We start from the raw sequence: 27329 nt of genomic DNA on the forward strand, positions 1-27329 counted from the left end.
GGGCACTGCGCAAGCGCGGCAGCCGACGAGGCTTCCCTTTACCAAGATGGCGGACGACAGTGAGACAGCGGTGAAGGGGACGGCAGGCGAGGAGAATGACCACCAACATTGCAGCGATTGTGAGAACGAGGACGAGCACAGTTACAACCAAAGGCAAGCGGGTGCTGGCTCTCACGGACCAAAATGTCCCCCGAGGGGAGCCGCCGTAGTTCTATTGGAGAAGGGAGGGAGGAAAGGGAGAACGTGGACGAGGCCTTGCCCACTTTCCTTTGCGTAGCACTTGATTGGGTGGGGGGCTAGATGTTGTGTGCTGAATGGTTGGTTGCTTTGCCTGTTCTCAAAGAAGCGCCAATGGTTACCTAGCACAGTTGCCGACAGCAGCATGACTGGAAAAACTCAGCAGTTGTCGGGCCTGACGCGTGTCCCAGGACCGTAAGGGGAGCTTAGTTTAGGACTGAGATATTTGGTGAATTGGGCTAAAAGAGCGTATTGGGTATGGCCAGGGAAGGCTCGTGGTGCTTTCTTTCTTTATGGAGGCAAAAAGTTCCATCTTGTCAGCTCAGACTTTACCCATTTAGTTCAGTTTTATCTGCTTTGGCAGTGACTCTTCAGAGTCTCATACAGACATGTTTCCCTGTTCATCTCTTACTACATGCTTTTAGCCGGTCATGCCAAGAGCTACCAAGAGGATTGTGACCAGAGCTGCCTGGATTATAAGTTTCCTTGTCCTGGCTCAGCTTCAGAGCAGTCAAGTGCAAAATGAAAAGAAAACCCAAACTATTGTATCTAAGTATTGGAAAATTAAGCTTCTATTTTAATAAGGACAAAAACACACTGCATTGGGGGTCTCTGACACTAGGTGAGTGTGTTGATGTGATGACACAGAATATTCACAGGATGGCTGCCGGAGTGTTTATAGAAGAAGAGGAAGTTGTCCATTTCCCTACAATTAAAACCTCAAACAGATCCTAGAAACAATAATTTTCAAGGCATGAACGTTAAGACAGGAATTTCAGTGAGTAGAGACCAAGAGCATAATATATACAGAGTCAAGCTAGTGGAAAGAATGGGACAAAGCAAATGATGGATTGGTTGGGGTACACAAAATGCCAAGCTAAAATGTATTTGGCTAAATATATTTTTTGAATCCAGCTGGAATTATTAATTTATATCACAATAGGTTTCATGAGCCCAGACAATTGTGCTAATTCAGTAACCCATGGTTAAATCAGCCATTTATTAGCATGTTGTGCAAGCCTAGCCACTGAACATAAGTGATCTTATAGTGTTAAAGGGTACTGTATGCCCATAAACTTTATGAATTGCATAGGATGTAGAAGGCTGAGATAGTTGGCAACCCTGCATAGAACTGTTTGCTTTGCAATGTAACATTCTTCTCATCTAATACATAAACAAGGTCAAACTGCCTTGCAAGTAGCAATCTTCATGACATAAAGATCCACATTCTTTACAGTACTATGTAACATCCTCCCTGTATCTAAAGGAAGCTTTGAAATGTATTTCAGATGTCCTCTGGTTGTACTGGTTTATTGAAGGATAGAGATAATAAATTTATTCAGGCTTTCCTATGTTTAGCAAAGAAGAGTCACACTGTTACACAGTAACAAGAAGGGGTAATGTGCAGGGTATCTGTGTCTTTGATAAGTTAATGTCTAAGTGTTGTGATCTCTCCCAGACAAGCAGGCACCCCCACTTCCAAAGATGTCACCCTCTACTTTCTTATCTTGTTGATTGTATACCAATTACTCAATCAGCCTGTGCTTCTTGCCAAACTGGCTTTTTATTCTAGAGTTCTGTTACTATAACATATGTAAATAAATAGATTTTACCATTATGTTTTACTGCTTTGCATCATAATATTTTATTATCTGGAAGGAGCTCCTACATCTTTAACAATTTTATGACTATCCAGAAATCAGCTATGGCACTTCCTGCCCCTACCTACTCTTGCACGGAAGTGCAGTTATGACAGGAGCTGCATTGTTGAATATTTGCCTATCATATTGCTGTTAGAGTGGGGAGAGGAAGAGACAAATATATTAACTCCCGGTCCATTCTCAAAAGATACTTATGAATATGTGGTCTGTTGAAATTAATCTACTACTTCTGAGATTCAGTCATCTTAGAAAATGATATTGTTTCTCTCATCACAAAGAAAATAGTGGTAATATATCCTCTGTGGTGGTATGCTTGACACCTTTGTTTGGACAAAAGTACAGAATTCTTTTCAGCTGGCAAGTCAGTTTTATTACTGCTAGACTCTGAATTAATAATTAAGTCTTGGTGATGTGTGTAATATATACTTTCCCTTGCAGAATGTGGCCTGGATATTTTTTTGTAATCTGGGACATGTAGAAGCAACACACCCACTCTTTGTTTATGGCACATTAAGAACCAGGCTAAAAGGAATAGAGTTTATAGGTGGCTTATTTTATCATATAGATTGGCTAAAACTGATTTTAAAAATCTGATTCCATCATGGAACTCAAGGCAGTGTTTAACATTACGCTGACCCAGATGTGCTTAGCTTCAGTACAGCAATGGCATAATGTGATTTTGGGGGATTCAAAGGAACCAAATCAGCACAAGTACTATGATTCTACTCTTCCTCTCTGGCTATATAATCTTGTATTACATATATTCATTAAAAAAACCTTGTTATTCCAGTTCTACCTGAAAAGTTACATAAAGCAACTCAGAAATCAGTAAAATATAGGCAATAATAAAACAAACAGCAATTAAAAATGGATTATTTTCCATGTGAAATGGAAGAGGAAAACAGGATATCATATTCATGATGTTTTATCTCAGATTTCCTGATGAATCTTGTACATCCTTATAGTTGTTAATTACCATTTGGGCAAGATGAAACTTTGTGACATTTCAAAAAGCAGTTAGTTACGGTGGAGCAAAATCCTTCAGCATCAGTTTTCTGGAATCTGCTTCCTAGATGCAGGCAGAACCACTACGTCTCTTAACTTAGATTAGACTCCATCCAGAACAATACAAGTGCTTGATGGTGTTAAAAGTTATTGAGAGTTCAAGACAAATCAGCAATAAATGTGTGTGCCTAGTAACCATAATCTCCTAATTGGCCTTGAAAGAATGTATACAAAGACAGTGAGCAAAAGCTTCCTCTTGTTAGTTTTTTGCATTGGAGTAGGAGGAGCAAAAGTGAAACAGAAAACAGCAATCTCTGTAAGGGTGAATAGTTCAGTGTGTTAGTCCATGTGTTTATATTCTTAGACTTAACCACTGAAGTCACTTACAGGAGGTTGTGGTCAAAAGAAGTATAAATAAAATTTGTAAAGCATACTTTAGCACAAGTTACTTCATATTATTTAGAAACTATCTGAACTACTATTTGGAAAACTAATTAGTGAACTTCTAATTAGGTATATGGATAATTTATATGCACTATAATTGATATAAATTATAGTTGCTTTGAGATAAATAAGTTCACCCTGCCAGAAGTTGACTAAATGGCTTCTCAGTCAGACTAGCTATATAGAGGATTTCATTACTGTATACAATGCAGTGCATTAATCAGTTTTTATGACGGTTTGAGAGTGGGGAATCTCCATTCAGATTTTGCTTTTTGCATTCAGCAAGAATTCTCAGGAGCATCAGAAAAACAAGTATGAGTATTATATTCACAGCTTTTATGTATGGCTTTAACATAGGGGCAGATACAGTTTAGCATTTTTTGAAATATGTGTGTATTCCTCAGCCATTTAGGAAAACAATTTGCCTCCTCTAGTTATATTTTGCTAATTGATTTAGTCTTACACCAAAGACTGTGTAAAAGTTAAGTTTGGAAAGATAATAAGCAACCATCAGCTAGTTTTCAAGACAAGAACTTCTACACATAGCCAGGTTAAGATTAATCAAGGGCACAGTGTGATCTAAACAAAGAGTAGAACTGATTAAAGTAGTATTAAGGGAAACATCAAATAGCTCTGACCACCCTTTTTTCAGAGATAACGTTCTTTCAGCAGAAAAATGTTTACTTTCATAATGCACATTATTTAGATTATGAAACTAAGGTCAGTGGACATTTTTTATTACACTGATCATTATCAGATGCTCTTGGAATCTTTTCTAGAAGAAAATTCAATTAAGAATTTCCTTCAAATGAATCATTAAGTTGGACCTCAGAGAAGCTCATTCCTTATGTACAAGTACCCAAGTATTACAAGTGGTGTAGTAGTCAAGATGCTGGCCTGGAATAGTCAGCCTTCAGCACAGAGACTCACCAGGTGACTTAATGGAACCTACAGAGGCCAGATGTGTCTCTTAATGCAACCTACTTTACGGGTTGTTGTGGAAAAACAAAATTGGATGATGGATGTGTGGAAGAAGCTTTTTTAAAAAGTCATTAATATAAACCTCCAATAATGCTGGGACAAAGAACTTGATGTACGTCTCAGTGAGATAACAATCTAGACTGGGAACTTTTTCTGTATTCATAGGTTTAATAATATCTATTATTTATTGAAGAGAGAAATATTAAGTAGGCAGGTGATTGTGAATAAACTTAAAAAGAGCTATATTAAAAATGTTTTCTCAATTACATTTGCTTCAGTATTATACAATCAAGATTAAAAATGAAAAAAATGTTGATTTATTGAGTCAGAATATTGTATAATTAATCCAGGTGCCCTTAATAGTAGAGATAATAAGAGATTATTGCAATTTTTTCAACCAATAGGCTAATAATTTATTAGGTCTTCTCATCTCTCTCCCATGTTTTATATGATTCAATTAATATTCTTACTAATTGAGGAAATTAAGTTTTGAAATCTTTTAATGTTACTGGAGTAGGTCTTGGGTATATGCTTGAAAGCCCATTAACCTTTTTCCCCCTGAATTTTCATTTAACTTTCTGATTTTCTTTTTTCCATGAAACATAAGCAGAAGTATGACTGCATGCATATTCCTTAAATGTGTCCCAAACAACTAATACGTTTATAAAATGTCGATAAGAAAGAAAACTCTTCTTGCATCTGTTTTATAAAAAATGGATCCTTCAATAAAGTTATGTATTTTTCCTTTTATTATACTGTTATAAATTGTGATACAATATATTGTTTTAATACAATGATATTTGTTCACTATTAATTAAAATTATTAACATGTTATTGTTTAGATGACTTGGAGTATTGGAAATAAAAAAGGGAAAGTTATTTTATCAATATTAATTACAATTTAGGATATCTATATTACAAGCATGAAATTATTTCGCTTTTTCATGCAAAATTCAGTATAACATTAGAAAGAAAGAAATTGGTGCAGATAACATCGATAATAAAGTTGTATTTAAGTATTATCTAGAAAGTATGGGGCAACCCCTGCTTGTACTATGTTACCAAAATACTGTACCAGAAAGTAATCTCATGAAGAACAAGTCTGATGTGAAGCTGAAAAAAAAAGTGTATTCTTGTTGAAAAGGGTTTAACCCCCCCCCCCATTTCTCGATTAAGCTTTTGCCTATAAACTTGCAGTACTTTCCATGGATGAAAATTAGATTTAGATGAAATAATGCTGTGATCTAATGAGGGATCTAAAACTTGATTAAAATCTCCATAATTATCTGATTCACAGCCCAGCTAAAAAGATGTTTAAAACACATGTAATATAATTGGAAAATATTTAGCAGGACTATAATAATAAATTCAGTACATTTATTCAAACTTTGGTTTAAAAATATTTTTCTAGATCACTTATTTCTTGATCTATTCCAAATTTTGAACATTTGTTAGAATTACTATACCACTAGCAGTATTTGAATTTCTGCTCATTCTTTTGGAAGAATATGAGTTGTAAAAAGCAAAACAAAAACACACCTTCAAGTTTAGGTTGCCCAGTTTGGGAAGTGTCTCCATCCTTTTTATTCCATAAAACTAAAAGAGACATCATATGCTGTAGGATTGAAAGTCAAAGAAAAAAATGACATATGCAGAGGCTGTTATATTTTGGGTTAAGGAAAAAATGATTTGGATCTTTTGGGGTAAGGGAAAAAATATTTGGAGTTTGTGAGTTAAAGAAAAATGATTTGGAGCTAGCCAGTTTTGAAAAACTAATCTAAAATAAAATAAAATACATAAAATTTAAAACTAAAAGAACCCTTAAGTCCCCACTCCAAAATCTACTGCTCTGACTTCTGGATGCACTGTGCAAAAATCACAGTGCAGGAATTCCCTCCAAGTCAAACCAGCCTATTCCACTCTAAAAAACTGAAAAATTTGGGGGGGGCCCCCCAAATCCCCCAATCCTACTGTTCTTTTAACTCAGATCATCTTGTAACAATCTCTTAGCAGCAGCTGGTTCAAAAAACTTTTTTACATGTGTATCAAGAGATAAATTAAACATTGCAGGAAAAAGAAAACAGATTTGAACCTGTTTGGTTTAGCTTGCAAACAAACTTTACTGAATAGCTTTTCCTTCTGAATTATTGTGGAGGAAGATCTGGAAAAAAAAATGTCATCTTTGTTTCCTATTCAAGGGCTCCTGTTAGCTGTGAAAATGTTGAGTATAGTCATATCATTAACCACAGGAATCTCAGAACAATGGGACTAGGTTTTTGAGCTGAATGAAAATGAAAGCAGATGATAAGCAACATGAATTTCAAGTTTATATTCTGGCTGCAATGATAAAATCATATAAAGAAATAGGGAGGTCTTGCTCATCATTTTAGAGAATATTTAGAAAATGTAAATGATTTCTGCAGCGAAGATCTTATAAGGAGGTCACTTCATCCTGAAGATCTTTGTTTTCTTTCAAAGCTAACCACATCTGTTGCAAGTTATTTATGAGAGTTTTCCTGCTAAGTCATTCTTATTTCATGTGACTTAATCACCAGAATCAGCTATCCCATTTTTCATCACATCTCTCACTTGGATCTTGAATTTTTGATTGAAATGATCCAGAATGGTTTTTATCTGCGTAAATCCAGTAATTCTGAACATTTAAGTGTATAAAGAGAGAGCATTCAAGGTAGTCAAAAGCTCAGTTTAGGTTTTTTTTTTCTTTTGGGTGCAGACTAATTCAGCTGAAGCTTCCTCTGGTCTGTTGTCAGCATAGCAAGCTGTTCTTTCCTGCTGTGTGGCTTAACATTAAACTGGTTTCCTGGCTCAGCAGATCTGAGGTGGTGCTTCATGAAAATCTTCTGTATTAATAGGGCTGAGTCAACTCTCATATTGACTCATGTTCCATCTTGTACTCTTTTAGTGCAACTTGGCTTGTATAATCCAAAATAATGGTCTCCTTTATAGAAAGAAAAATCTAGAACTGTGGGAATCCAAGTGGACTACTGAACAGATTTAATGTTCCTGAAAGGGAACCATTTCTAGAATATGAGTTAGAGATTATTCCATCTTAATGAAAACAGTTTTATAGGTAGTCCTCACTTAACAACCATATTTGGGACCTGCAACCCTGTTGCTAAGCAATGCAGCCATCAAACAAGACATCATATGACTGCAACAGACTTATGATCTCACTTCTGCAGTCGTTAAGCGAATCACCCACAGTCATTGAGCGTGACATCATGTGACTGCAACTTGCAATTTTATTGCTGGCTTCTCCATTGACTGTCGAAAGCCAGCTGTGAAGCACACAAATGGCAATCACATGACTGAGGGACACTGCAAGAGTTGTAAATGCCTGCTGATTGCAAAGTGCTTGAATCTCAATCACATGACCGCAGGGACCTGCAACAGTTGTAAGTGTGAGGACTGGTCGTAAAGTTACTTTTTAGTGTCGTAACTATGAACAGTTGCTAAACAGGGCAGTCATTAAGCAAGGATTACTGTTACTAATCAAATTAGTGAACAGTATTAATGAAGAAAAAGTGTGTGTGGGCATGTATCTTCATTATATATGCAAAACAATATTTTATTGAAATGTTTACAATATTCCCTATATTATAAATTGTAGTTTGGAGAAAACTTGTTTGCCTCAGTCCATTGAGAGATGATTAACAGTCCAATCTCAAAAAATTGCCTAGTATGTGGGTTTATGAGTTCTTTTCATGAACTGTATTGTTTAGAGACCCTGAGTTGCAGTATGTTATGGTTTTTGCCTCTACTGCATGTGTATTGACTTGTTTCAGTCTTTTGGAGCCATTGATACATGCAGTCGGTGGGGCATTTTGCTTGCTTTTGCTCTCAGCGTGTAGCAACCTCATTTTGAGGTTTAATAGGTTCCCATTGACAGAGCTGTATTTTTTCCACTTAGGGCTGCTTTTGCCTCATCTTTCTGACCTAGAATGTAAGACTTACACTACACTGCAACTGTATTTTTCTAATGTTTTTTTTGGTTCTATTGGGAAAAGACTAATCGTGTTTTTTTGTTTTCTACTTAAATACCCCAGGTGTGTTCAGTGGTTGAGTTTATGCAGTAATAAGCCGTAACTGGGTGTATTTTCCCTCTTTAGTGGACACTAGAAAGTATATGTTCATGTATAGTTTTCCTTTGCTATATTAAGAAACATAATATTTATATTGCCATTTTGATAGGTGATCTTGCTCCAGAATAAAAAACCAAAAACCAAAACAAAACCCACAACGACTGCACAGGATTTTTGAGAATGGAACACTGTGAAGCATATTTTAGCAATTATGTCAGTTATGTGGAGAGCATTTTATTCTTTTCTATGGAACTATGGTTAATCTGTGCTACAGAGTTTTATATTGTTTCATCATAGCTTAGTTCTCTTTGTTGGTTTGATTTCACCACAGTACATCATCCACAGCATACTGAGATTCCTTTTCACCTTAGTATTTTGCCCAGACTTGTTTTGCTATCCCTTTGGGTTTAGGAAAGGTTATTTGCTCGAAGTATAGTAGCTGATTAACTGTGTATTTACCAAGTAGAATTTATGCTGGCATCTACATTTGAGATAACATGATTCAACAGACAATATGAGATATTAGAACAAAGGTGAGGAGCAGTATTTTTAAATTTCAGGAAGTTCAATTTAAGCTTTGTGTTGGAAGGAATGTTCTAATCACCAGTGAAGCAAGTTATTTGAGAAGCTCTGGATAGCCTTCTTTAAGGTTTTTATAGCAGAAGCTAGTGATAATAATGTTCTTTTACATCAAGAATGAACCACATTACAGACTTCCCCCTGAGAAACAGCAGCCTGTCTCACTTCACAATATGCTAGCATAAGCAGTGATAAGAGATTATGAGAATTGTAGGCCAAAACAACTGAGGGCACCAGGTTGGCAACTCCTGCCATGTGCAGCTACAAACAAGATTTTCATGCAGAGCGGTCACAGGGCCTGATCAGTGCCCTATGAAAATCGTGAACTCCAGAACAAGGATTGGCCAGAATACTGTTGGTTGATCCCAAGTGATTTCCAGCAAGGAATTCCAACTCTTAATTATTTTGAAACAGCAACAACATTGATCACTTATTCTACCTAAACTAAGCCATTGAAATTGAGAAACCATGGAGTCAATTTGGAACATTTCTGTGGGCAAGCTCCAATTCTGGTACAGAAAAATAATTTCTGAACTGAATGTTCATACCATTGCGCTTGGCTCCAGTGTTGAGGGTTGTGATAAAAAAAAAAAATCCTTGCAAAATTCCTTGGCAGTCACATTTATATGATTTTTTTTTAACTAGAAAGGAAGAAATGTTCAGAAAAACTGACAGAGATACTTTTATTAAGGTGGTTGGAACAATTTTGAAGTGGAGTTTCATGAGACATATCAGGCATTCCTCAGGTGGAGTAGAAAGTATACTGTAGTACTTGTCTACCATGATTGCTATTCTGCAGTGTTGCAGAAGACCATGTACCTTTGGAAAACGATTCACAATAGTTCATAATTTAAAAGCATAGTTCAAAGGACAGACAAAAGCTTGTGTTAGATATGATGCCTTCAAACTCTTTTTGTAACATCTCTCTCCCCTCATTATGCCATTGAATACAGGTCATATCACCAAAACATCCCGTGTTGCCTTGGCAACCAAAGTTTTATTTAAAAAGTGAAATTTCCAGCACAAAAAGATTGCCCACTCTGTGCAAGATTATTATTTTATTGCTTTATAAATTATTATCTGCTATATTGTTATTAAAGCAATAATTATTAAGATTATTACTATACAAATAGTTGGGTTTTTTATCTTAATGCTAAGCAGAATAATGCTAAGTTCGGCAGTAACAGTGTGCTCTATGTTGATTGTACAGAACTGTAGATTGCTGTATTTTGAAGTTTTTTACATTATTGTCATGGCTTCTGACTCAAAAAATTAATGAAGTATCATTAAGAAAGGAAAATGTGCTAAGGCAGAGTAGCAGCCAAGCAAGTAGCTCTACATTCCTCATGAAAGCAAGTCATATCACATGCTGTGATCAACCTTTTTCATTTCCTCACAAACCCAGAACACAAATTACAACCTTCTTGCACATCAAAGGAAGCTCTACTAATTGTATAAAACATGCAGATTAATTCCATTCATTCCACCTTCCTTATGGGACAAGGAGCCAATCCATCAATTTCCTTTGATCTCTCCTAGTCTTTTCTCACAAGACTTTGACTATGTGTGTCCATAAACACAATATCTATGTATTACACAGAGATAGAAATAATAGGATTGTGAGTGGTGGTATGGTACACATGTATGGGTGAGTTCATGATATATTTGATACTTTATGGAAACTGCCTTAAGAATCCATAGTTGAGGGTAGAGCACTAACTACACTATTTTTTCCTAAAATATTAATGTGATAAAATAAGAACTTACATGCTTTGTGTTTAAGCAGCTCTGCCCTCAACTATGGATTGGTATCATGATTCCTAAAAGCAATGATAGAGACTATGATTGGTCTAATTAAGAGCAAGGGAGATACAGTGGAGAATATGTAACATGTTATCTTAAGAAGCATTTTTTGGTTGTTACATGCAGCCTTTCAGACCAATACAAACTGATATTCTGATTAGAAAGCCAATGAAGTGTAGTTGGTATTTGCATTAGCATGTTAGTAAGCCATTTAAGGATATTATGGATAGTATGACAATTGAAAGGATGTATAGCTGGCTTAACAACCTTTGGAGAATACTTACCTAAGGTTTGTCTTCAACTGGAATAGGACATCACAGGATTCACTCTTGAGCATTGCATGTGGAGGTGGAGGGAATGCTGCTCAGACTTGTAGATGACCTAAACTTGAATGGGATAGCTACATTTAGAAAGATCTTGATAAATTAGAAAAAAGGGCTGAAAATAACAGATATTTACTTAGGAAACAGAAATAAAATGCATAAGCATGGTGTGGGGAGTGGGGGAGTTGGCTTGGCAAGAGAATGAATGAAAATGTTCTTGGAATAGAGTTGATTGCAAACTGACTGTGACTCAACAGTATAAAATGGCTGCAAAAAGGCAAATGGAATTTTAGGCCATATTAAGTATAGTTAATATGCTTAACTTGAATGTATAGTTTCTAAACCATAGAAGTAATACTTCCACGTTATTCTGCATTGGCTGAACTCCCTTCTGAATATTTTGTCCAATCCTAGCAATCACAGGATTCAGACAAACTGAAACACATTCAGGAAAGGGCAATGAGGATGATCATGGAACTAGAAAGAATGAAAAAACATTGACGGATGTGGGAATGCTTGCTTCGGTTAAGAAGAGAAGACTGGGACTTGCAATATAATGAACATCAAAAGGATGTCCAGTTCTGTTCCCTGTCATCCCAGAGGGCAGGACATTGAACAAAGAATTTATGTTATGAGAAGGAAAATTCCAGTTGAGTATTAGGAAAACGTCCCTATCAGTAAGAACAGTTTTACAGTGGAAGCAGTTACCCAGAAAGGGCTGGGCTGCCATTCACAGAGGCTGAACAGCCATGTGCCTTGGGTGCTTTAATCTGGATTCCTGCAAGGAGCAGGTTTAAGACTTGGTGACCTAAATGGCTCCTTCAAGTTCTGATTCTGTGTTTGAAAAAGTACTAGGATAATATCGGAAAAAAATAATACATGAAAGCCAGCATGGTTTAGTTCTTAGCAATGGTTTCTCTGAGGAGCTTGAATCTCCCCCAAGATGTGCAGTGAACAACTTAAGAAAACGAACTCTTGAATCTTCTCCTCTCCCCCTGCAATCTCAAAATCCTGTTCTTAGCAATGAATCTTTTAAGTTTGCTCCTTATGTTCCCTTTGTTCTTCAGTGGCTTAAGCCCAGCAGATGACAGCGTGGGTAAAAAGAAGAAAAAGAAACAGAAGCGGAAGAAAGAAAAGGGGGAACAATTTGATCTGGTCCAAGATCAATCAGCAAAGGTAAAAAGCCTTTTTCAATAGGTTAGTATGTTGAACTCCTCCAAGCCTCCATGCACACACATGCACATAGTGGAGCTTAATGCATATTGCAGTATTTATTTTGGGGTCTATATGCAACTAGAAGTGCTAAGAATCCAAGCTGAAGTTGCTTCTTTTGGCTGGAGTGGTCCTTTATCTGTCTTGCCATGGCCTACCAACAGTGATATAAGTTAGCACCTCTTTCCAGAGGGTTCTTGGGAGACTATGTGATTGAATGTGCTACATTTCTTGCTCTTCTGTTCAACACAGGTAGATGTGGAAAGGGAGAACATATACATTTTATGTAGTCTTTAGGGGAGAAAAGAAGCAGGATATCGTCTCCCCCCCAAAAAAGTTTAAACTTCCTTAAAGGAGGAAAGGACAAATAATTGGGGCTGATGGGTCTATTAATTTTTCTGCATTTGGTTCACATGCAGGTGAATTCATTGCCAGCAGAAAGGATGCAGGAGATTCAAAAAGCCATCGAGCTCTTCTCTGTAGGACAAGGGCCTGCCAAGACCATGGAAGAAGCCACCAAACGCAGCTATCAGTTCTGGGATACACAGCCAGTGCCCAAGTTAGGTGTGTAGGAAAAGAGTATCTTTTTCTTTTTCCCTTCTTTCTGTTTTAAAGAAAAATGAAGCATATGTAAACTGTGCATCTCATGCCTTTCATTGCCACCTGGACACTGCGTACTACATTGAGAGACAGGAGAGGAATCATTAAACGAGAAGGGATACTGATCCAAGACAGGAACTGATTAGAAGTAGGCTGAAAACAAGAATGAAATATGAGCTAGTGGGGACAAGGCTGTCTGTTTTAGCCACAATACTATAGGAATTAGAAGCATGGCAATTGGAGTTGCCCAGGCTAAATGTAACAAAGCAGTTTGTGAGTCTGGAAGCAAGGACTGACTAGGCAAGGCTAGGAATGTTCCTTGGACAGTGAATTCTCACGCACGGAGGCAGCTTGCTCTCATTCTTCTTTCCCTTCTCTCAGGTGAGGTAGTAAACACCCATGGACCTGTTGAGCCAGACAAGGACAACATCCGTCAGGAGCCCTATACCTTGCCTCAGGGCTTTATGTGGGATGCCCTGGACTTGGGGGATCGAGGTGTGGTGAGTAGGGATGAGGCAGAACTAACCATCCTAAAAGTTTCTTTTCAAAAGTATCTCCTCTCCCCACCCCTCTTTCTGCTATTATCGTGTTTCATCACTTCCTCTAGCATCAGCTTCAGAGTCCTGGTTTTTTTAATTGAACTCTCCAGCACTTTATTCATGATCCTATATTCCTTTTCTCCTTGTCTGCACTAGACATAAGCAGTTGACATTACTGCTTCTGCACCCGCTCTCTCCTTTGTTTTGCTTAGCTATAATTCCTTCCCCAAACACCTTCAGAATTCTTCCTAAAAACCAGTTTCTTTTGTAGAGTTTGTGAGAGCATATTTTGCAGAGTTGTTTTGCAATTTCATCTCATAATGTTTAGATTGGCTTGCTTGCTTGATTCTGCTGTATCTTGCTATCTCTGTCCTTCTCTTCATATTGTACTCATTTGTGCCACAGTTTATCTCGCAGTTTCATGTGTTGAGAATGTGAAATATCTCCTTACCTTAGAGCCAATGTTGATTTATCTTTTTACAGTTTAAAAACTGGTCCTTTCAGGACTGGTTTAAAACTTCATGCAAAAACTGTGCTGTAAACCCTTAGGTTTTATTGCTCCTCTAATAGGAATTGAGTCTGATAATAATGATTTGCTAAAACCCATTGACAGAAGCAAAATTGTATTTTCCCACAACCATATCTACCCCCACCTTAGTGTGTTGGTTGTTTTTCCCACAGTGAAGCTCTAATAATCAGCAGATGACCTGTTGGAAGTTACTGTTCTTTTAATAGAGAAAACTTTGCTTCCTTAAGCAGATTATGTTTCTCCTTTTTGCTTTCTTTAGCTGAAGGAACTGTATACTCTCCTGAATGAAAACTATGTGGAAGATGATGACAACATGTTTAGGTTTGATTATTCCCCTGAATTTCTCCTGTGGTGAGTTATAGTTTTTCCTGAATATCTCAGAGGTGTCTGTCATTTTTCTTTCTTCTTGTACAGGAGCCCATTAAAGTACTTTCTTTTAACAAATACAACACAGAACTTTTCTCCAAGTGCTGGGGAATGGATTCACTGGGTTCATCTTGACATGCTTGGATTGCTGCTCCCTACTCCTTAAAATCCTTTTTTGTGAAAAAACTGAAAGCCATTTTTGTAGGAGATAGGATGATCTTTCTTATCTGCATTAGGCAAGCCTCTTTTTACCTTCCTGAACAGTTAGCATATAAGAGGGAATTCTGCACTTACAGATTCACGGGCTGCAATGCTACTTCTAGTGAAGTAATTTAGTTCAATGTGCTACACATGCATAATTTGAAAGGAAAACATTGGAAAAATAAGGAACAGACAATTCATAGTATTTCAAATAAAGATCTGAAAACCATGATGGGATCCTGCCTTGGGAATCCTTGCATACAGTGTACGAGGGGCTAAGTTTCTTCTAAGTAAACATTTGACAGCTCACTCATTTCCTTCTTTTGCATGACAAAGAGCCCAGTGAGAAGAACTGGTCAAATTAATTTCTTAGCTAGGAATAGATTTCCCTTCCTCTTTAATTTAAATTGACTTGGTGGGAAAAGACGTTTCAAGGTTTAAGTGATAGCATCAGATCCTGCCAATAAGCTGGTCCTTCTTTAGACAGGGATATCCTAAGCTTATTATTGTCAGTACATGTAATTCAGAGTTGGTCAGAAGTAAAATAAAAGTAATTGTAAGCTTTTTTATTGCTCAAAGAGATACTTCTCTCAGACAGGGTAACCCATATTGGCAGCTTTTTTAGGACTCTATGGATCTCTTGCCTGCTATGGATACATGAGCTCGGGTGGGTCTCATTGAATTGGAAAGACATTGAATCAAAATAGCTATTGAAGAAGATCTTATGTTAGTACAGCATTTTCTGTCTCATCTGGGCATTCTTGGCATTTAATAATTTGGGATTTTCTCCAGCCAAGTTGAATGAACTAGTGAAGGAGAAGTAAAACAGCTTGTCCTTCTTACTCCAGTTCACTCAACTTTATTATTGGCTGTGGAGGAAGAAAAGTCCTTTTCTCAGCTGCAGCCTGTACAGCAAGCTAGGAAAGCAAGGGGGACTCTCCCGCCTTTCTTTCACCAGCCTCCTCGGCTTTCATGTTAGGCCCTTGAGCAAGAGGCTGCCCTGTCCTTCGTCACTGTGGAAACTGAGTTGGTTTCCCCTGAAGAAAAAGCAGTCTTCTGTTTGTCTTTTGCGAGTGCCATGCCATGCAATTTTAGTCATTTTATACGCTTGCTTTTAATTCATGCAAGGAATCCTTTGAATGAAAGGCAGGCAAGCGAAACGCTTTGCTGACAGGGAAGTTTGTAATGTGGTTTTTTAAATACCTAAATGTTCTCTTTCTTATGAGATTCACACTCATTAAATTTCATCCATCCATCCATCAATTTATATAGCCGCCCATCTCACACAAGCTGACTCTGGGCAGCATACAACAATTAATTGTAACAATTTGTCTCTCTTATGCTGGCATACATGGCTCCATCCTCTGGCCACTGCAAATGGCTTATGTTAAATGGTGACACACTGTAGGCCCTTGAATCAAAACATTTTATTTTACAAGATTGTGGATTTTCTCCAGGGCTTTGCGTCCTCCAGGCTGGCTTCCTCAATGGCACTGTGGCGTCAGGGTCATCTCAAGCAAAAAGTTGGTTGGCTTCATCAGTGCTATTCCAGCTGCTATCCACATATATGAAACGTAAGTCAAGTCACACTTTTCTGTTTAAGCCCTAAAGAGCTTGCTTTCCCCAACTTGCTTTCTTTTCTTTTTTTTTCTTTTTGGTACATGAGAGTTAATTTGAGCTTGGAGCTGAACAAAAAGCATAAACTCACATTGTATTCTTTCAAATCAGGAGCTCTGTGCGTATGTGGAGTGCTTTTTCAATTTCTTGTTGCAAGTTGCTATGTGGAATAAATAAGCAGGACTTTGTGGAAGGTTTGAATCCCAACTCTTCTCATTTTAAAAATCCTGTAAATGTTTGGTGACATAAACATCCTGAGGGGGAGAACGTAACTTCATTGTAGAGAGAGAAAGCACGTTTTAGTTTCTTAGGTGGAGAGAAGAAAAAGATATAGCCTTAGCAAATACAGAAATGAGAGTTAAAGCCTGGGCAGGCAAGCATCTTTTCTGCACTCCTCTGGTTTGCTTTCCAAACTGTGACAGACAGCAGTGAGCGGCAACAGCTGGTTTCCCCTTTTCCATTAAAGGGAAAAGAAGATGGTAGAAATAAACTTCCTTTGTGTGCACAAGAAACTGCGTTCCAAGAGGGTGGCACCTGTTCTGATCCGGGAGATCACCCGACGGGTCCACTTGGAAGGGATTTTCCAGGCAGTGTACACAGCTGGTGTAGTTCTACCAAAGCCTGTTGGGACATGCAGGTAGGTAACAGTTACTAGGGTTTCTTTCCTTTTCTTCTTTAGTTCCCTGTGTGTTTATTTTTGTTCAGTCTTAATAACCTTCTGCCACTTAAAAAAACCCCATCTGTTAGATGAACCCTTTACTTTAAACATGAGTGGAAAACTCGTCCTCAGACATGAAAAGGGAATTACTGAGCAAGAGATGACACTATTGAGCTGATGAATCCTTAAATACTGCAAGCAAACTGGAGTTGCACAACACTTTTTTTTTTTGAGAACTGAAGTAGAAAGTGGAGGTTCATGGCCTGGCAGGTTAACTAGTTATCTTAGCTGTGAGAACAGAGCAGAATGTATTTGGAAGCAATACAGAACAAATAAAACTGCAGTGATTCTCAGTTGCACGCCAGTTAATGAGGGTGAGGGTTAAAGTTTGCTTTGAAAAATTAAACACCAATTTTGGGCCTCGCTCAGTGAGTTAGGCATAGAGGTTCAGTCTTAATTCTCCCATCTTTACCAGTATGGACAGACAGATTCATCCTGAGAAAGAGAGGGGGGTACCAGGATTTCTGATACTGTATGTTTTGCAGTGATTGACACAGATACATGCTAGATGTATCAATATTGCTGAGAAAGTAGGTTTCACTTCTAAAGTCCTGAGTGAGTGGACAAAGAGAAATATGTGATGCTGGGAGGAAACATACTTTAGACTGACATGGGTAATGGCAAGGGTAATGACTGCTCATTGTCCTTGGAGATCATTGAGAAAATGTGTATTTTCCCTTCTGAACGTAAGAGTAAAATATATTTCCAATACTGAATTAAGCCTTGTTGATAGGTTTCAAATTACTAAGACCTCGCTTGAGGAAGAATAGCATATGAATGGGAGGAGTAACCTGGGGTGTTGCTTTTTTTTAAACAGGTATTGGCATCGGTCACTGAATCCACGCAAGCTGATTGAAGTCAAATTTTCCCACCTCAGTAGGAACATGACTATGCAACGCACCATGAAGCTTTATCGGCTTCCCGAGGTGTGTGATTATGGAGAGGGATGCCACCTCAGAGGGTCCTTTTTATAACAAAAGCTCAGGCAGGGATCAAGAAGTGTTCCATCTTGCTCTTTCTAAGTAAAGAGTCTCACTCAAGATTTTTAAAAAATCTAATTGTGGGGGATATTTCATGAGTATATTTATGCTGCACTTTCAGTGTTGAAAAACGTTTTGGCCCCATGTATTTCATGTCAGGATAGGCTTGTGCTTGTGTTCTCCTGCCTTGCTACATGTTCCGCACTCCACTTCTTCAGAAGTGTTCTCTATATCTCCATCAGATGTGACTAGATAATTTTAGTTACTCCCAGTGCAGAATCTTCTCAGATGTTACTGTTTAGTTCATGTCTGGATAAAATATTCTGTGCTTGAGGAGTCTGATTTTTACAAAAACTTAGGCATTTAGCTTCCTGGAACACAGGGAGCTCTCTTCCATTCCAGAAAATTTGCTTCTGCTTCTAATTCATGAAGAAAATGGCTGTCAGATGTTTTGGGAATGCTGATCAAGAAACAATATAAGGAGTGATGTGGAAATTATTCCCCCTCAAACTAACACTGGTGGTCATCTTTAGAATTTTTTTTCCTGTGTTAGATTGGACAGTAGCTTGGAATGGAAGGGGAAATGTTTTTTGTCCTCTTCTGCGGTATCTGGATCATTACCTTTGGAGACAACATTCACTCTGCTAATGATTGTACTGTGGTGTGAATTGTGCAACTTGGTTAGTTCCCACCTTAGACAGGTATTTAGATTTAAATGTTCTTTGACGTCCTCCTGATTCTTTGCTTCTAAAATCAATCAAGACATTGTAGGAGGAGACCCATGTTAATCTATGGTGGCCAAAAATCAGGAGGAACCTGGTAGCACCTTTTCTGACTAACAAATTTTATTAAAAGGCATAAGTTTTCATGACCTGTAGCTCATTTCATCAGATGCATAGAGTGGCTCAGCTGCAGCTTACTTTTGAAAGAAAATGTTAAGCAGAACAGGAAAGAGTTTTAGAATAGCTTACCAGCATAGTATTGAAGTTCAGTGGTAATTGTGGATTGAGTTCTGCTAATTCAATGTTGTCGCCTTGACAGGCAGCATATTTTTACTGTTTTTTGTAGAGTTGTCAGAGACTGACTGAACATAGGATCTTTTGCATGCAAAGCCGATGTAACATTGAGGAATAGTTTTTCATTGAGGGTCTTCCAAATGCAGTTTGAAAACTGGTTGGAACACTTGCCTTCATCCTCAACCAAGTGAATTAATTAATACATAGAGCGTTTCTAAGTGAATTAATGATCTCTCTTTCTAGGCTACAAAGACACCGGGGCTACGGCAAATGGAGCACAAAGATATCCCTGCTGTGCACAAACTTCTGGCAGAATATTTGAAACAATTCCATTTGTCCCCTATCATGAATCAGGAAGAAGTAGAGCATTGGTTTTTGCCCCAGCCCAACATCATTGACACATTTGTAGTTGAGGTGAGGGCCCTTTTTGTCACTCCACTCAGTCAGTTTCATAGTGAAAGGCAGGGAGAAGGCACTGTTCTCTGCATAGTCTGGTTCACCATCCTTTTGAGATACACCAGCAGAATGGTGTGTGGGTGTAAATAAATAAATAAATAAATAAATATATGTATATATATAAAAATAAATGGAAGGTTAGTTTATATTCTGGATGGTTGTCTTAATTCATTACTTCAATGCAGAATTTGGAAACATAACACATAACTGAAGCAAAGCCGAGTCCTTTCACAGTCTTGTGCACACGTGATATTGTGCATGGAAAGAGAATTCAATCCTTCTCTTAGTGTTCAAATACAGAAACAGTCCTGAAAATGCAAAACAGTCTTCCCTAACCTAACACTCTTCATATATGTGTTAGACAGCAACTTCCATAATGCCCAGCCAGTATGGCCAACAGACTGAGCACTATGAGAGTTGAAGACCAATTGATTTGGAAGACCTACATTTGGGGCAGGCTACTCCAAGAATTCAGAGTGTTACATAAATGGTGCTCTTGTGTGCTGCTATACTTAAAAGTTCAGATTTAAAGCAACTTTAGTAGAAACCTGCAGATACAAGTGAAATAAATGGTGGAATTCTGAGGCTATCAATTATATTTTACCATTTCAGAATCTGAATGCCATTTTTAAGGCTCTCTGATCCTAGAGAAATGTATTATTAAAAAATCCTAGCACTTGAGAGAAAAATTGTAATCCAGTCCTTTTCTTACTGTGCTAGCTTTTTGCTTGGGGGATGGGGGAGAGAAAGAGAACAGAATATTCAAATATTGCATTTTCACCACCTGCAGTCTGAAGTGGTACATAGAGCTCTTCTGCCTAATTTTCTATTCATTTTGTTTCATATCTTAAGCCAGAATTACATACAGAAAGGGAGGAAATGCCATACAAATTTCTTCGCTCTGCTAAACTATAGGGAACAGGCGTAATAGCTGGTGATGGTGCTAACATTACAATTGCTTTCCTCTAACTGAAGGCTGAAAAAAAGAATTAATTTTAAATGCAATTGTTTCACCAGAATACTGATGGGAAGGTGACAGATTTCCTGAGTTTCTACACACTGCCCTCCACCATTATGAACCATCCTACACACAAGAGTTTGAAGGCAGCCTATTCTTTCTACAATGTCCACACCAAAACACCCCTTCTTGACCTCATGAACGATGCCCTCATAATGGCCAAATTGGTGAGTTTCTCTTGTGGTTTGCTTCTAAATGCTGTAGCATTTAGGGAAAAAAAGTGTTAATGCAAGCAATTGCTCTGCCCTAGAGAGATGAAGAATAATGCAGTATGCTCAATACTTGATCTTTTTAATTGACATTAGCTCTGCTACAATTGAGCAAAACTTGTTTCTTCTTAATGCTGTGGAGCTACAAAGTGCTTCTATATACACACATATATACCCACCAAGTTTTCTTTAACCACCTCTTTTTACAGAAGGGCTTTGATGTTTTCAATGCACTGGATCTTATGGAAAACAAGACCTTCCTGGAGAAGCTGAAGTTTGGGATTGGTGATGGAAACTTGCAGTATTACTTCTACAATTGGAAATGCCCCAGCATGGGACCAGAAAAGGTAGGTCAAATCATGCCTCTTGGAAGAGTCTGCATAGGGTTAGACAAATGGCTTGAGAAGCTGTGCATAAGCCTTCCAAATTGTTATGCAGATTGAGACACCCCAGTGCAGGTATGTCTGCTACTGGAGAGAAGGGGCAGTGACAGCTGCAATGTAATCCCAAGGAGCTCAGTTTGCTGACCTGCTCTAATTACTCCAAAGGGAACAAAGGGCCAGGGGGGGTCTTACATTTGCTGGAAATACAGTAGTAAAGGAAGATGATGTCGAAAGCCAGCAGTTGTGTGGGAAATGCAAAGTATAAAAGTGAGTGACTAAAGCAGAGGCAGGAGAGGGCACTATCCCAACTGTTCTCTTGTTGCTGAGAATATGGTGGTAGTGGAAGTTCCTGTTGAAAGCAGGTGAATGAACACGAGCAAAAGGTGCAAATAGTGAAAGCGAGGGCAAAAAAGGAGGAGCAGGAAAACCCGCTTCATGTCTTCCATTGCAGGTGGAGGTGAGTATATTAGCTCTGCTCTCTTTTTCTATGCCACGTCCATATAGAGAGCCACCTCTATTGGTACAAGAGCTCTGAGAAAGCAGATCTCAGGTGGAGTCAGTGTGGATAAGAGATCTTCATGCCAGATGCTGGCTAGAAGGCCACAAGAGGAGAACGGGGTCAGCGCAGTGAATGAACACGACTGGAAGTGCTAAGCATCCTTGCCTGGCAGTGAGGGTCATGGATCTTGGGACTTGCTAGAGAATAAGCATGCATGGATTTCTTTGTGCTTGCATTCTGAGCACAAAAGCCCCCCACCCCCAGGAAGAAAGAGGCAGAAGAAAAAACAGCTCAAGAGACCAAAGATCTTTTCCCCAGTTTCCACCCAAATGTGTGCTGAGTAAGTTGCTTAAACAGAGCTATCCCCAGCATAGCAGCAGCCTTTGCATGTTACATGGGAGTAAGAGCCATAGAAATCAGTTAAATTACTACAGAGTAAACCTGCTTAAGTTTATGCTTGCTGAGCCCAATCCCACAAACAATTTCTCTTTCCCTGCATAAATGTGTATGAGTAAGAGAGAGAATGTTGTGTGGGAAAATGGTTTGTGTGTATATGCAGACTGGAGGATCAGTGGGAAGCCTTAGTTTACAGGCATTTAATGTGAATAATTCAATATGAATTTTTTTTTTTTATCCTGCCCCTGTCCTTTTTTGGTACAGCCTCACCAGTTCATATATAACATTCATGTACAAATTAGGGCTTTGCATTGATCTGGATTCAAAGAGGGAAAGGTGATTTGGAGAGTGCGTGAGCACTCACATTTCACCACTTGCCCGTTCCTGAAAGGACCCACTTTTCATAGGAAAAGTTATAGTTAATTTAAGGAACTGCCAACCAGTGCAACATGCATGCCCCAATCCAATCCTCCTTTGGATCTAGATCACTGACTAGAGATGTACACATGTGAATTTGGTTATCACGTGCACACATTTGCTGGGAGGAAAAACCTCCAGCAATGGCTTTAGTGAGGCTTAGGATGCCTTAATTGGCAGGGTGAGCAGGATTTCTGTGCCTGTTTTTTTACTCTGATCTTTCTTTAGGAAGGAGGGTACATCTCAAATTCAGAACTGACTTCCTCTGGAGTAAATCTGGAAAAACCTGCCAGCCTCCTTCCCCTCCCCTCCTCAGTTTCTAGCTGTTATGCTGAAATGAAATCTTAAAAAATAAAATCTGAAAAAGTATTAAAGGCCAGCACTGATTAGCGAGCCTCTGTTCAACACTCAAGAGACAACATGTTTTGAGTATTCAGCAGGAAGGGGCTCACCAGTCAGGTGAGTAGTGCATAGACCTGCTGAATTAAAAGTCCAAAAATACTTCCTAACCTTTCCCTTCATCTTGAATGTTTTCCATAGGTTGGCTTGGTGCTGCAATAGCCAGTTTTCTCTGAAGAAGGGCAGGCGGAGGCTGAAGTCTGGGGCCAATTGCCAGCATGGAACTACCAGTCCTCATGGTTCAGAGTTCCATGGAAGTGACTTTGTCCTGGGGAGGAACCGGTGCCCACTGCACTGGCCACGTGACCTGACATTTCTGATGATGGTATCATGTGCCACTGAGCACACCAGTGTGTCTCTGCCAGCTCTTGGCCCTTCCCCTCCCCCTGCCCCTCATACAACATGATCAAGGGAATGTAACTGCTGAGAACTAGCTCGCAATTGGCATATATTGGAGTTAACGGGTGAATAATAATAAAAATTATATTATATATTCTATATTTTAACAATGATTACTATTCATCTGAAGTGGAAACTGGGGTGGAACCATCAGGCAGTATAGCTTTTTAATCTTAGAATTATTGTTCAAAGAAATATTAATTGCCTGGTGGTTTATTATGATGATTTTTGCAAGAAGACCAAAAATTTGGTTCTTTGGATTTTCATCAGAAAAGTATAATACATTGTATTCCATCACACAAGTATATCCCCCCTTTTTGTGATGCAAAAGAGAATCTGAGCTGCAGTATGTGATTGGCCTAGATAAGGGTAGTTTTAAGGCCAGTTTTCAGTTTTTACACAGCACTATGGCCTATTTCACTCCGAACCCCTGTTGAGATAACTTTCTTTTAAAAACCAAAGGGCTATTTTAATGATGGATGATCTTTACTTCATGGTGGAGTAGGGTATGAATCCCAGCCATTGTTCCCTGGATGTGCACTAATAAAACTATAGTACAGTGTTTGAATTACCAAATGTACAGCTTGTGGCTTTTCGCTTATAAAATCCATACCTGTTTCTGTGGGTGCAGTTCTCCAGTTTCCTCCAAAAAATGTAATTATTGGAGGGAATGCAATATCATGAATGTTTCTAGCAATACTATCCAACACATCTATTGTTCTAAACTTTAGTTCTCTGACTTGCAATCAACTTACATTGTCTAGCTTTGAAAAGAACTGTTTGTGCTTTCCTTTCAATTCCATTGAATTTCCAATGAAAATCAGCTGATAAAATGAGAAGCTCTGCTGGCAATTTTGCTAGTGCTTGCATAAAACTCAGAAAATACCAGGCAAGCTAGAATGAAAATGGCAATCTATAATCAAAATGTATTCAATGTATTATATAGGATGTAAAACCTTTGTTGCTGGGATAAATGTTAGTTAGGCTGTAATCTTCTTTTTGAAATTGAAAAAGAGGTTCCTCTGTTTAGGGTCCCAGATTGGGGAAGGGGCCCAATTTAACTGTCCAGTTAAAACAACCCAAAAATGTTTGACTGATGGGGGTGAGTTCAGAAGCAAGCATGCTTAGGAAGATATACTTGGGTCTTTGTCAAGACTGGCTTTTGGATATAGTCTTAGCTTAGTTCGTATTAGTGAACTTGGATCTAGACCTTAGTACATGTAAAGAACTGGAGGCCTCCAAGTGTCACTGCACTACAGTTCCCTGCAGTCCCAGGCAGCAGGACCAACGGTGAGGAATGCTAAGACTTGCAGTTCAGTAACATCTGAAGGTCCTCTCCATTGCATTATTTCAGACTGTTGTGCCGCAATATGACAGCAAAAACTAAAAATTCTTCCGATATTTGATTAGTATGTCACTAAGAAGATTCTCATATTTTTGTTATCACCATCATCTTCTTCTCATCTCATTTTCTTCTCATCTCATTTTCTCAATGAAAGGATTGGATCATACAGTGTAAATCAAGATAAATTTAGCTTATCAAGATAAGTTTATTGGCATAATAAAGAGAACATGTCTGTGAGTATAGATTTTTCATGTCAGGGAAAATATGATAAAAGAGCACATTTCTAGCTATGTGACTTTTAGTCAACATCATCTATGTGATGGTTAGAACACAAAGGGCAATATAGCATAGAGTGCCTAATCCTAGAGTTTATATACTGCCCTGTGCTTGTTTTGGAGAAAAAAGGCATTTTGGAAAGTTAAAACAAATCTTGTGGAAAAATTTCTTTCTTTTTTTTTCAGAAAACTGCACATTTCTTGTGTCATTCCTTTCAATTAGTGAAAGAGATCTACATTGAAGAAAAATCCTTCTATTTGCACAGTTGGTTTAATGCTTGCAGTGGCAGGACTAGAAACAATGAAACTTCAATATGATCTCTCTGTCTTTGCTAACTTTGTCCAAGTTGCCTTTAATGTAGTATCGAAAATTCACTGTTAACCTTTTTGGGATGTAATTTTTCCCATATATGATGGGGTAGAAAAAAATGCCCTTGCTTTCATTTGAAATGAAAAATGCTTCTCATCTAGGCTTTGGAAGCTTCATTCTAATATTTGCTTATATTGCAGAAGTGCTGCTGAATCCAGATTCTGTACACACTTTAGAAAACGAAAATCTAGCATTTTTGTTTGGTATTTTAGTTTCATTTTCATTTCAGTTACAGTTTTGGTTGTGTACCATGTTGATAACTTTGGAGTCCCAGTCTCTTGTGCATGTTGTGGCCTCTTTGTAGCATTTGTTGAATATGAGAAATGTGAAACATCCCTTTTTAACCCCCTCCTATGCTTCATGAGGGGGATCTTGAGAACTTAATTTTCATTAAAGATCCAATTATTATCCATCTTTAAAATTTGCAAAATTAATGCATAAGCAAATGCCATAAAAAGTGTCTTCAACTAGCTTGTATTCTAAAAATAGAAGTAGCAAGTATAGCAATAATTGATTGTTAGGACAGGGCATAAATACAGGACAAGAAATAATGTGCTAGCTAAATATTAGTGCAAGTACAATCCCAGTGTATATGTTCTTATATGGATAGGATGCACATGAGATCTCTCCAATATGCTCAAGCATGAATTGGCATGAATTAATTGCCACGGAAAAACAGCAGACTATCATTCTTCCTTAGCATCATTCTATCCACATGCCTAAAAGTGCTTCCACACTTATTGTTCACTTTTTCAGATCCTGTATTGTAATCAGTGGTATTTTGCTTAGACCTTCTTCCAGCCAGCCTCTGCTGAATAGTTAAGGTTGTGTCAAGTATAACTGAATGATTCAATAATTTCAGTGATTTAGGAGAGTGACATTCTCATAAGTTACCATTTGCATCGTTGCATGACACATTTTTGGGATGGCCCTCCTGTGTCTTATAACTTGCAATTGAAAGTGACTTATGTGAAGAGTAGGGGGTCTATTGAGAATAGATAATTCTTATTCCTGTGAGGTGGTAAGAAGGCTATCTTCAAGAGAATGCTGTTTATTTGAGAAACAGGATGGAATAAAATTTGAACATTTTTATATAAGGAAGCAGGTTTTCCTAAAGTATATTGACTGACAGGGTTATGTAATTTAACTGATGTGTTAGTCTGTAAGAACCACAAGAACCATTGGGTTGAGCAAGCTCTTAGTTTAATGCTTGACTTCCTCCTTAACTAGCCAGGTATGGAGGATTACGCAGTAGAATCTTAAGTGCAATGTGTAGTTACTTTAATTTGTGACAAAATGCCACACCCATCTCAGATTGATACATCTTCCCTCTTCATTAAGAAATGACTATAAAATTACTTTTCTAAAGGACAGACATCATAGCAATCGGGGAAAAAAACACTATCATTCATCTGCTGGAAACTGTTAACATTTTTCCCTCTAGAATTTAGGTTTGCTTCTCAGTTTCTGTTAGGCAAAAAAACCCAGGCCTTTGGTCCAAGTGTTGCTGATATTGCCTTGGCATAAAGTTTTTAGAAACTGTTGCATGAATTTTGTGGCCAGAAGTTGACTTATGACTTCTCTGACTTAGGTACTTGCACATGAAAATGGGAGTGACTTTCTCCCTAAAATACATTTCAGCTATACTTGCATTACAAAGTACTTAGCATTTTTCATATATGTTTTACCATATGGGAAAAAAGCTTTTAGGTCTGCACAGCCCAAGGAAATCTGGATTTTAAGAGGAAATCTACACTTAACAGCTTATCTGACTTAAAAAACAAAACCTCATGGCTGCAGAAGAATAAGGAAAAAAACAAGTTTATCCCAATCAGTATTGCCCAGATATCACATATATTCAGGGAACTGATCACTCAGAATTCTGTTCCTAGTAGCAATAACAGCTTTACTCTTTTTTGTTGTTTGTGTGTTCCATGGAACTTGGATACTTCTCTGACACTAGATCATTTGTTAAAATAAAACATTTTATTCTACTTATTCAATACATTGCAAACAACAGTCTCTTTAATATATAGACAGTTACTGAATCAAATTCTAGAAGGTGCTTAAACCCCATTTTTCCCTTGGAGAGGAGAGAGGGGTAGAAAGATGAACACATGTCAGTGCTTCTTAGAAACTTCTGTGTATGGAGATGCCAAATCTGGATTTGTAAACTGCATTCAGTTGAAGTAGGCTCCAGCAAAAAAGTGCTAAACTCAAAAGTGAACTGAAAATTGTCTAGTGGTAAA

At 38.0% G+C, this 27329-nt stretch overlaps 1 protein-coding gene across 2 annotated transcripts; it reads left to right on the top strand.

The window, feature by feature from the left end:
• NMT1 (N-myristoyltransferase 1) lies at nt 1-27083 on the top strand. Of its 2 annotated transcripts, XM_007437034.4 has the most exons (12): nt 2-153; nt 12204-12312; nt 12768-12912; nt 13330-13448; nt 14276-14367; nt 16041-16157; nt 16667-16837; nt 17736-17844; nt 19158-19328; nt 20388-20555; nt 20807-20944; nt 22833-27083. In XM_007437034.4, exons 1-12 carry the CDS (start codon nt 47-49, stop codon nt 22851-22853), a joined length of 1467 nt encoding a protein of 488 aa, XP_007437096.1. In that variant the 5' UTR covers nt 2-46; the 3' UTR covers nt 22854-27083. The 2 variants fall into 2 exon arrangements, with proteins under 2 accessions (XP_025028178.1, XP_007437096.1); XM_025172410.2 differs by lacking the exon at nt 19158-19328 and having other exon boundaries at nt 1-153.
• The last annotated feature ends 246 nt before the right edge of the window (nt 27084-27329 follow it).

The sequence above is a fragment of the Python bivittatus genome, unplaced genomic scaffold, assembly GCF_059951505.1.
Source record: "Python bivittatus isolate LINGU-HERP-01145 unplaced genomic scaffold, Pbiv_v1 ctg000410_np1212, whole genome shotgun sequence".
Taxonomy (NCBI): domain Eukaryota; kingdom Metazoa; phylum Chordata; class Lepidosauria; order Squamata; family Pythonidae; genus Python; species Python bivittatus.